The 12,500-nt window shown below is 41.7% G+C and overlaps 1 protein-coding gene across 1 annotated transcript in view; it reads right to left on the bottom strand.

The window, feature by feature from the left end:
• LOC311228417 (NBAS subunit of NRZ tethering complex-like) overlaps positions 1 to 12,500 on the bottom strand; it is a gene marked incomplete at its 3' end in the record, with an annotated part of 401,827 nt that overhangs the window by 306,400 nt on the left and 82,927 nt on the right. The window contains 2 exon segments of the mRNA XM_084314324.1: positions 1 to 57; positions 60 to 172. The exon segment at positions 1 to 57 is cut by the window's left edge and continues 330 nt beyond it. Coding sequence (XP_084170450.1) covers positions 1 to 57; positions 60 to 172 — 170 coding nt within the window.

Here is a 12,500-nt window from a genome sequence, read left to right as displayed (position 1 = left end):
CACCTCACACTGGGGGGGGGAGGGGGGAGATGGTGCAGCGGTTAAATGGACCAGGCGCACCTCACACTGAGGGGGGAGGAGGGAGATGGTGCAGCGGTTACATGGACCAGGCGCACCTCACACTGAGGGGGGAGGAGGGAGACGGTGCAGCGGTTAAATGGACCAGGAGCACCTCACACTGAGGGGGGAGGAGGGAGACGGTGCAGCGGTTAAATGGACCAGGCGCACCTCACACTGAGGGGGGGAGGAGGGAGATGGTGCAGCGGTTAAATGGACCAGGCGCACCTCACACTGAGGGGGGAGGGGGGAGATGGTGCAGCGGTTAAATGGACCAGGCGCACCTCACACTGAGGGGGGAGGAGGGAGATGGTGCAGCGGTTAAATGGACCAGGCGCACCTCACACTGAGGGGGGAGGGGGGAGATGGTGCAGCGGTTAAATGGACCAGGCGCACCTCACACTGAGGGGGCAGGAGGGAGAGGGTGCAGCGGTTAAATGGGCCAGGCGCACCTCACACTGAGGGGGGAGGAGGGAGAGGGTGCAGCGGTTAAATGGGCCAGGCGCACCTCACACTGAGGGGGGAGGAGGGAGAGGGTGCAGCGGTTAAATGGGCCAGGCGCACCTCACACTGAGGGGGGAGGGGGGAGACGGTGCAGCGGTTAAATGGACCAGGCGCACCTCACACTGAGGGGGAGGAGGGAGATGGTGCCGCGGTTAAATGGACTGCATTTATATAGTGCTTTCTATAGACGGGTTACTTGATTATAACAGACATTGCTAAATAGAATTCAATGACTTTCAAGTATTTTTTCCAAGCAAAATGTTTTTATTTTAAAAGGTCATTTAAAATGATACAATTGACTTTTAAATGCTGTTTTTTTTTTTATTTTTTTTTTATCCAATATTTATGGCTTAAAACCCATTTTCGACAATTAGTTACAGAAATGTATTTCTTGATTCAGAACAATTTTATCATGGATGAACAACTTTCATTGCGAATGGTTGATTTGAATTTCAAGGCCAATCAGATACACCCGCTGAATCACGTGACAGAGTTGCCCCCTACATGCATTGAGCTGCCGCGCAAAAAAATTGGCTCTATGGAGAAACCATGGCATGATGTCACTCCCCTGACTAAAAGTATAATGGAGCTCTATGGAGAAACCATGACACTCCCTTACTAAAAGTATAATGGAGGTCTATGGGGAAACCATGACACTCCCCTGACTAAAGGTGTAATGGAGCTCTATGGGGAAACAATGACACTCCCCTGACTAACAGTATAATGGAGCTCTATGGAGAAACCATGGCATGATGTCACTCCCCTGACTAAAAGTATAATGGAGCTCTATGGGGAAACCATGACACTCCCCTGACTAAAAGTATAATGGAGCTCTATGGAGAAACCATGACACTCCCCTGACTAAAAGTATAATGGAGGTCTATGGAGAAACCATGACACTCCCCTGACTAAAAGTGTAATGGAGCTCTATGGAGAAACCATGACACTCCCCTGACTAAAAGTGTAATGGAGCTCTATGGAGAAACCATGGCACTGCCCTGACTAAAAGTATAATGGAGCTCTATGGAGAAACCATGGCACTCCCCTGACTAAAAGTATAATGGAGCTCTATGGAGAAACCATGGCACTCCCCTGACTAAAAGTATAATGGAGCTCTATGGAGACACAATGAAACTCCCCTGACCCTGTAAGGATGAAATTAAATTGACATAATCAACTTCAGAGGCCAGAATGTGGGACCTATAAACACATTTACTATCCAATAGCATTGTGAGCCTGAACAACAGGACCCATTGACTATGTAAATGTGATCAAAAAATAAAAATACTTTTTTTAAATAGCTAAAATCAAAAAGTGATGTTGTAATTTTGCAACCGAGGGTCTTACAGGGTAAAACATATAATGGAGCTCTATGGAGAAACCATGACACACTAAAACAGCAGAGTCTTTCACCTTTTCCATATCTAGCGTTGGCATGGATTGATTGTTTAGATCAGTGGTTCCCAAAGTCGGGGTCGCGACCCAAAGGTGGGCCGCGAGCAGCCACCACGGGTGGGCCGCGGGATGATTTAATTTTTTTTTTTTTTTTTTTTTTTCAGGCCACTGAACTTAGAAGCAGGCCAGGACAGTGTTTCTAGTTGTATTCTAAAATTCTATTCTATTGTATTCTAAAATGTGACTATATGGTTTTATATTAACTTAATAAATAAACAAAAACGAAAAATCTACTTATTTCAACGAACATTTCAAACTAAATAACAGATTATGCACATAAAACGCTGAAAACAACCGAAGCAACAATAGTATTTTAATGAGGCTATTATTATTATCATTATTATTTTGCAACAAGTTAGCCCTCTCATAAATAGCACATATAAATGAATAACTAACTTGAACTAACTTAATAGGATTGAAGTGATATTTGGCTTAAAAAATCGGTCGCCTGGCAAAAAAATAAAAAATAAAGCCTGACGATGTGCATTGGGCCGCGGCTCTCTGACGCCTTATTTTCTGGGTCCCGGCCTGAAAAGTTTGGGAACCCCTGGTTTAGATCACTAGCACTGCTGTTTTTTTTAGCCCCCCCCCCCCCCCCCCCCCCCCCCCCAATATTTATGGCTTAAAACCTATTTCCGACAATTAGTTACAGAAATGTATTTCTTGATTCAGAACAATTTTATCATGGATGAACAAAACTTTCATTGCGAATGGTTGATTTGAATTTCAAGGCCAATCAGATACACCCGCTGAATCACGTGACAGAGTTGCCCCCTACATGCATTGAGCTGCCGCGCAAAAAAATTGGCTCTATGGAGAAACCATGGCATGATGTCACTCCCCTGACTAAAAGTATAATGGAGCTCTATGGAGAAACCATGACACTCCCCTGACTAAAAGTATAATGGAGGTCTATGGAGAAACCATGACACTGCCCTGACTAAAAGTGTAATGGAGCTCTATGGAGAAACCATGACACTCCCTTACTAAAAGTATAATGGAGGTATATGGGGAAACCATGACACTCCCCTGACTAAAGGTGTAATGGAGCTCTATGGAGAAACCATGACACTCCCCTGACTAACAGTATAATGGAGCTCTATGGAGAAACCATGACACTCCCCTGACAAAGTATAATGGAGCTCTATGGAGAAACCATGACACTCCCCTGACTAAAAGTGTAATGGAGCTCTATGGAGAAACCATGGCACTGCCCTGACTAAAGGTGTAATGGAGCTCTATGGAGAAACCATGGCACTGCCCTGACTAAAAGTATAATGGAGCTCTATGGAGAAACCATGACACTCCCCTGACTAAAAGTATAATGGAGCTCTATGGAGAAACCATGGCACTCCCCTGACTAAAAGTATAATGGAGCTCTATGGAGACACAATGAAACTCCCCTGACCCTGTAAGGATGAAATTAAATTGACATAATCAACTTCAGAGGCCAGAATGTGGGACCTATAAACACATTTACTATCCAATAGCATTGTGAGCCTGAACAACAGGACCCATTGACTATGTAAATGTGATCAAAAAATAAAAATACTTTTTTTAAATAGCTAAAATCGAAAAGTGATGTTGTAATTTTGCAACCGAGGGTCTTACAGGGTAAAACATATAATGGAGCTCTATGGAGAAACCATGACACACTAAAACAGCAGAGTCTTTCACCTTTTCCATATCTAGCGTTGGCATGGATTGATTGTTTAGATCACTAGCATGGCTAACAAATGCAAATATATTGTAGTCTGCCCTGTTGTTCTGTCCAGGATTAGGCTCCTTTTTGCCTCCTTGATGCCTCACACTCAAACACACTAGGGCTGTAACGATGAGACCTCACAACGATTAATTTCTATTACGATTATTCAGGCAACGATTCAATGCATCATGAAATCTCTTCATTTGACACGATTCGATTAGATACATTTTCTATCAGTTAATTCCCCCAAAAAATTTGAATACACAAATGTGGCTGGGGGAACTGATTCACTCAGCATGAATGGACTATAGGTCAATAAAAACAACAACAAAAAGAAACAAAAATTAACACTATGGTCGCCAAAAACGCTGTAGGACGTCTTTCCCCACCATGCTCATTCTGCCAAAGACGCCGTACCACGTCTTTGATATCAATATTTCAAAAATCTGTGATCGAAATCATATTTCTCCCCCGGAGACTTGAGATCTACTCTTGATCCCCTCTCAACTCTCCAACGGTTCAAGAGCGCCATCTGGTGGCGGATCGCCCAGAGCGGAAACAGGAAATGGAAGCTGGTGCTCATTTCAATTCGGTCCGATCACTCGGTAATAGTCCCAGGACTCGAGCTAGACACAATGGATAGCAATCCGTTACCAATAACTCGATAAACAACATGCTTTGGACGTATATACTATTATACAACCTGGAAATGGATCGCATATTTCTACATCCCATAATAGGAATATTTCTGTTCCCCGCGCCCAACGCTATGAGGAAGCTACGGTAAGATTCAGCGTTATTTTTTAACGTGTTCGATACTAACTGCTCTAATGATCATATCACCCACACTAGATGAATCATCCAACGTTGGCCACGGAATTATAAACGACCCCCCCCCATCCGGTCAACATCAGATGATCAGTAGTAACTTCTAGAAGCACGTCCATTTGAAAAAAAAATTATCTCGCGCAGATTGCTAACAAACTGTATTTCATCATCAATATAATGCATTTGGGGCTATAAATCACGTTCTAGAGAAAGCTGCAGAAAACGATAAAAACATACTTATACTTTAGACCGTATTTTAGTATGAATATGTGAATGAAAAAGTATAACGTTGCTACACCCTGAACAATAGATACTTAACGTTGAATGGGCCATAGTAATGTCAATTTAGCAATACAATTTAAAAAGTTATAGCCCTGCAAAGAAGGTAAACATCTCCATAGACAAATAGAGCTGGCGGAGGATGGTATATTAAGAATATAAGCCTGGCGACCAAAGTGTTAAGAATAATTATTTTTTTCGATTAATTTCGATTAAATCGATTCTAACATTTTCAAATCGATGCAGTTGAATCGTCACATTAGAATCGATGCATTTCGATTATTCGTTACACCCCTAAAACACACACACACAGTCAGCGAAGGTGCCAACCAACTCGTTGGGAGCGGGTTCGGGGGTTCAGCGCCATGCTCAAGGACACTTCCGACATGAAGTCAGGAGGAGCCGGAATTGAACCGGTGACCTTCAGATTACCAGACGACCGCTCTACCTCCTGAGCTACTGACACAATGTGATGGAACGGAAGACACTTATACACTAATTATATTGATATTTTGTTTGCTGACTGACTGACAGCTAGGGACGATTATACTACACAGCACTATATCCATTGTGCTATTCTACTCTAGGTTGTCACAGTAACGATGTCACACACAACAAAAAATAACATGAATAACAATTACACTTCAGTCGTTTCAACAACAAGCAGTCAGACTTATATATCATCTCCTCTCCTCCCCTCCCTCCCCCCCCCCCCCTCCCCTCCCCTCCCCTCCTCTCCTCTCCTCTCCTCCCCTCCCCTCCCCTCTCCTCTCCTCTCCTCCCCTCCCCTCTCCTCTCCTCCCCTCTCCTCTCCTCTCCTCCCCTCCCCTCTCCTCTCCTCCCCTCCTCCCCTCTCCTCTCCTCCCCTCCCCTCTCATCATGCTGCCTACAAATGTAACAGTAAAGTGTGCTGTTTTTATTGTTGTTATTGTTTTGATGTTCTGTCATTATCCTTTGTTGTCTTATTTCTTAGTTTAGTTTTGAAAAACATTACAAATTAAAATAATAATAATAACTTCGATGCCACAGGCCCCGGTTCAGGTTATTAGCTTCATACGAGTTTGTATCCAGTACATCACATAGTCTGAGGGCGTGTAGTTATCATCTGAGGGCGTGTAGTTATCATCTGAGGGCGTGTAGTTATCATCTGAGGGCGTGTAGTTATCATCTGAGGGCGTGTAGTTATCATCTCTCACGTTGGCGTGTAGTTATCATCTCTCACGTTGGCGTGTAGTTATCATCTCTCACGTTGGCGTGTAGTTATCATCTCTCACGTTGGCGTGTAGTTATCATCTCTCACGTTGGCGTGTAGTTATCATCTCTCACGTTGGCGTGTAGTTATCATCTCTCACGTTGGCGTGTAGTTATCATCTCTCACGTTGGCGTGTAGTTATCATCTCTCACGTTGGCGTGTAGTTATCATCTCTCACGTTGGCGTGTAGTTATCATCTCTCACGTTGGCGTGTAGTTATCATCTCTCACGTTGGCGTGTAGTTATCATCTCTCACGTTGGCGTGTAGTTATCATCTCTCACGTTGGCGTGTAGTTATCATCTCTCACGTTGGCGTGTAGTTATCATCTCTCACGTTGGCGTGTAGTTATCATCTCTCACGTTGGCGTGTAGTTATCATCTCTCACGTTGGCGTGTAGTTATCATCTCTCACGTTGGCGTGTAGTTATCATCTCTCACGTTGGCGTGTAGTTATCATCTCTCACGTTGGCGTGTAGTGATCATCTCTCACGTTGGCGTGTAGTTATCATCTCTCACGTTGGCGTGTAGTTATCATCTCTCACGTTGGCGTGTAGTGATCATCTCTCACGTTGGCGTGTAGTTATCATCTCTCACGTTGGCGTGTAGTGATCATCTCTCACGTTGGCGTGTAGTGATCATCTCTCACGTTGGCGTGTAGTGATCATCTCTCACGTTGGCGTGTAGTTATCATCTCTCACGTTGGCGTGTAGTTATCATCTCTCACGTTGGCGTGTAGTGATCATCTCTCACGTTGGCGTGTAGTGATCATCTCTCACGTTGGCCGCCACGTCTCTCTTTGAACCCAGTGCTTTGCCCAGTTGGACGTGTTGTTGTTGTCGTTTCCCTTGATCTGCGTCTGGTTTATTAAAAACATATTTTACAGACAGGCTTTGTGGTGTTCTCCGACCGTCGGCTATGTGAGCCAAATAACGCCATATTTCACGATGTGCATCTGCCTTGTCACCAGGCTGTGGAGCACTTGTTGTACCGGCAGCAGCTGTGCCTGTCGCTCCGTCATCGTGGAGCTGAGGGAACGGTTGGCACGCCCACGATGTCTGCAGGGAGTGGGATCAGAGCGTTCATTTGTATATTGTTGTTATTTTGTATATTGTATTGTAACATTGTTTTATTGTATAGTATTTTATGTTTCTGTATAGTATTTTATGTTTCTGTTATTCTGTATAGTATTTTATGTTTCTTGTATAGTATTTTATGTTTCTTGTATAGTATTTTATGTTTATTGTATAGTAGTTTATGTTTATTGTATAGTATTTTATGTTTCTTGTATAGTATTTTATGTTTCTGTATAGTATTTTATGTTTCTGTATAGTATTTTATGTTACTTGTATAGTATTTTATGTTTCTTGTATAGTATTTTATGTTTCTGTATAGTATTTTATGTTTCTTGTATAGTATTTTATGTTTCTTGTATAGTATTTTATGTTTCTGTATAGTATTTTATGTTTCTGTATAGTATTTTATGTTACTTGTATAGTATTTTATGTTTCTGTATAGTATTTTATGTTTCTGTTATTCTGTATAGTATTTAATGTTTCTTGTATATTATTTTATGTTTCTGTATAGTATTTTATGTTTCTTGTATAGTATTTTATGTTTCTGTATAGTATTTTATGTTTCTGTATAGTATTTTATGTTTCTTGTATAGTATTTTATGTTTCTGTTATTCTGTATAGTATTTTATGTTTCTTGTATATTATTTTATGTTTCTGTATAGTATTTTATGTTTCTGTATAGTATTTTATGTTTCTTGTATAGTATTTTATGTTTCTGTATAGTATTTTATGTTTCTTGTATAGTATTCTATGTTTATTGTATAGTATTTTATGTTTCTGTATAGTATTTTATGTTACTTGTATAGTATTTTATGTTTCTGTATAGTATTCTATGTTTCTGTATAGTATTTTATGTTTCTTGTATATTATTTTATGTTTCTTGTATAGTATTTTATTGTCTCTGTATAGTATTTTATGTTTCTGTATAGTATTTTATGTTTCGGTGTAGTATTTTATGTTTCTTGTATAGTATTTTATGTTTCTGTATACTATTTAATGTTTCTTGTATAGTATTTTATGTTTCTGTATATCATTTTATGTTTCTGTATAGTATTTTATGTTTCTGTATAGTATTTTATGTTTCTTGTATAGTATTTTATGTTTCTGTATAGTATGCTATGTTTCTGTATAGTATTTTATGTTTCTTGTATATTATTTTATGTTTCTTGTATAGTATTTTATTGTCTCTGTATAGTATTTTATGTTTCTGTATAGTATTTTATGTTTCGGTGTAGTATTTTATGTTTCTTGTATAGTATTTTATGTTTCTGTATACTATTTAATGTTTCTTGTATAGTATTTTATGTTTCTGTATATCATTTTATGTTTCTGTATATCATTTTATGTTTCTGTATAGTATTTTATGTTTCTTGTATAGTATTTTATGTTTCTGTATAGTACTGTATGTAACTAGGAGGGATATGAGGACTGTGTGTATGTAACTAGGAGGGATATGAGGACTGTGTGTAACTAGGAGGGATATGAGGACTGTGTGTATGTGTAACTAGGAGGGATATGAGGACTGTGTATGTATAACTAGGAGTGATATGAGGACTGTGTGTGTATGCAACTAGGAGGGATATGAGGACTGTGTGTATGTGTAACTAGGAGGGATATGAGGACTGTGTGTATGTAACTAGGAGGGATATGAGGACTGTGTGTAACTAGGAGGGATATGAGGACTGTGTGTATGTGTAACTAGGAGGGATATGAGGACTGTGTATGTGTAACTAGGAGGATATGAGGACTGTGTGTGTGTAACTAGGAGGATATGAGGACTGTGTGTATGTGTAACTAGGAGGGATATGAGGACTGTGTGTATGTAACTAGGAGGGATATGAGGACTGTGTATGTAACTAGGAGGGATATGAGGACTGTGTGTATGTAACTAGGAGGGATATGAGGACTGTGTGTGTATGTAACTAGGAGGGATATGAGGACTGTGTGTATGTAACTAGGAGGGATATGAGGACTGTGTGTGTATGTAACTAAGAGGGATATGAGGACTGTATGTATGTAACTAGGAGCATATGAGGACTGTGTGTATGTAACTAGGAGGGATATAAGGACTGTGTGTATGTAACTAGGAGGGATATGAGGACTGTGTGTATGTGTAACTAGGAGGGATATGAGGACTGTGTGTGTATGTGTAACTAGGAGGGATATGAGGACTGTGTGTATGTAACTAGGAGGGATATGAGGACTGTGTGTGTATGTAACTAAGAGGGATATGAGGACTGTGTGTATGTGTAACTAGGAGGGATATGAGGACTGTATGTATGTAACTAGGAGGGATATGAGGACTGTGTGTATGTAACTAGGAGGGATGAGGACTGTGTGTATGTGTAACTAGGAGGGATATGAGGACTGTGTGTATGTAACTAGGAGGGATATGAGGACTGTGTGTATGTAACTAGGAGGGATATGAGGACTGTGTGTATGTAACTAGGAGGGATATGAGGACTGTGTGTGTGTGTAACTAGGAGGGATATGAGCACTGTGTGTGTATGTAACTAGGAGGGATATGAGCACTGTGTGTGTGTGTAACTAGGAGGGAAAAACTTCTATTTCCTTGTGCACATTGACAATAAAACGCTAGCGGACACACACAAACACACTTTCTCATGCACGCTCAACCCATTCACACACCACCCCAGGGTTGTACTGCATGTTAAAACTCCAAGCTGATGAAACATTTCCACCCAAGTTTGCGGATGGTAAATAAATATATATATAAAAATAAAGAAAATCTAATTGATCTTTTTCCCTCTTTCTCCCCCTCTTCCTTGCTTCTCCAAGTATCTCAGTTTCACCCCCAGTCTGCTCCTCTCCCTCCAGCCCTCCATCGTGGGGGAGGAGATAAAAAGAGAGACAGATGAGATATATGTCTCTTAACAGGAGGGGAGAGACGGATGATAAATATTTCATCATCTCTCAGCTTCTTACCATTAAGCTCTGCTAGGAGATGAAACACACACACACACACACACACACACACACACACACACACACACACACACACACACACACACACACACACACACACACACACACACACACACACACACACACACACACACACACACACACACACACACACACACACACACACACACACACACACACACACACACTTTTAACAGCAACAATGACAGACAGCACACACACACGTTTAATGACAACAAAGACACACAGACAACACATACTGTAGACACACACACTTGTAATGGCAATAAAGACACAGACAACACACACTTTTACTGGCAACAAAGACACACCAAGGGAGACACACAAACATACACATATGCACAGAGAGAGAAGGAGAGATAGAGAGAGACAGAGAGAGAGAGGGAGGGAGGGAGGGAGAGAGGACACGAGTGAAATATGAGAGAATATAGACCCACATAAGCAGTATTATGAGAGATCCCAAGATATTGTTTAAAGTACAGGGCCATCATTTATCAATGCTGCGTACCGTACGCATAGGAATGTTTGTAAACCGTGCGTACGATCATTTCTAAGCAAAGTGTGGGATTTATCATCTGAACGTGTGCTTGAGAGATCGTGTGTACATCTACGCACAGCTCCGTCACCAAGTGGTAGAACAGGAAAACTGCAACAGACGGAATAAGCTTTCATGCATTACAGTTTCAACACCCACGTGTTCTGTATGACTCATAATTAATTATAGTTCATTGTAAAATAGAGACATGAGTGTAATTGTTGTCAAACCCTATACAGTAAATAGCATTTAGAATAGGTATTTCCGAATGAATGCAGCATGGCTTATCTTGCGTTATTGGAAGACTCGTCACAAGGTGCGCTCCGCGGGGAGCGTGTTTTCAGAGAGAGGGCAGATCTGTTTGCCGACAGCACGGAGTGGCTCATCAGTAGAGTCCGCTACCCGAGACTCATTCTCCTTGATTTGTGCCACAATTTGGGACCCAAATTGGGAGCATTAAACAAAGCACACGAATGCCATCCCTGTGCACATTCAAGTCCTCTCCACCCTGGGATGTTTGGCCACCGGCACGTTCCAGCGTGAGATTGAAGATTTCCCAACCCTCCATGAGCAGGCTTATGCCCGCAGTGTTGGATGCCATCATTTCCCGAACACCCAACTACATCAAGAGAGGATTTTACGCCATCGCCTGGGTTAACATCATCGGAGCAATAGACTGCATCCCATGTAGCTGTCAAAGCTCCATCAATAAACAAATCCAGTTATGTGAATAGAAAGGGATTCCACTCGGTCAATGTACAGATAATCTGCAACGCGCATTCGGCTGATAAACGTTGTTGCCTGGTGGCCGGGAGGAGTAATGCACGAGGGGCCGTTGAAGACAGATGGCTTATATTGGTGAGCGTTACCCATTCAGGCCTAATTGTATTTAATCCAATTGTAATGTCATTACTGGGGTATCTGTAATTAAAATATCACTTAAATGCAGGTGATCAGGGTTATCCACTGAATCCATGGCTAATGACTCTGACCGACCCGACAGGAGCGCAATTATAACCGGGCTTGTAGAGCACACAGTTGGCCCGCTGAAAGGTCGGTGGCTCGTTTGGCACGGGGGGGGGGGGGGGCGGGGGGGGGCAGGACACCCACCTCCAAACTCTGCAGCGATTCAGTCAAAAGGGTCAGACAGCAGTTTTAAGTAAGTCTGCCCTTGGTCTTAATCTAACTTTAAAAAACCTAAACGAAAAAAGGCATTTCTTTTGCAGTGTGGTTATTATTACGCAAGTGCAAAATAGTGGTTACGAGTTTTTATTCTCCATTGTGTTGCACAGGCAGCAATTTGCTTCAAATATCGGGTCCGCTTGTCATTTATTTATGCCAATGTGCGTGTCTTTCTGTAGGAATTTCTACGCAATGTTGATAAATGAGGACCCAGGGGCCCGTGTTTTGTCAGCTATCCCTTTTCTTCTTTTACAAGATACTGGAGGAGCAGTACTGCTCCTGGACCACCCTCGTTACATCTGTCCCCCCAGGGACAGGGAGGGAGGGGCCCCCCAGGGCCACATAAACACACAACAACGCAATCCACAATCACAAACACACATACACACACTCACTCACACACACACATAACCAGTGATGCCAGTAACGCGTTACTAAGTAACGCGTTATTGTAATCTGATTACTTTTCCCCGAAAATAGTAATCTAACGTGTTAATCTTTAAAAGCCAGTAATCTGATTGCAGTTACTTGTCCAAGTGGCTGTGCGTTACTATTTCGTTACTATCTCATCATAAATTCATAATGCAGGCGGAATGCAGTATTTTATTTCGTTTTCGACAGTCAAAAATACATTTTGAGCTGTTTTTCTTATTTGGGAGTGAC

The sequence above is a fragment of the Notolepis coatsorum genome (genome assembly GCF_963971535.1).
Source record: "Notolepis coatsorum genome assembly, chromosome: 5".
NCBI classification, from domain to species: Eukaryota; Metazoa; Chordata; class Actinopteri; order Aulopiformes; family Paralepididae; genus Notolepis; species Notolepis coatsorum.
The sequence above is the reverse complement of the archived record's forward strand: the minus strand, read 5'-3'. Positions and strand labels throughout refer to the sequence as shown.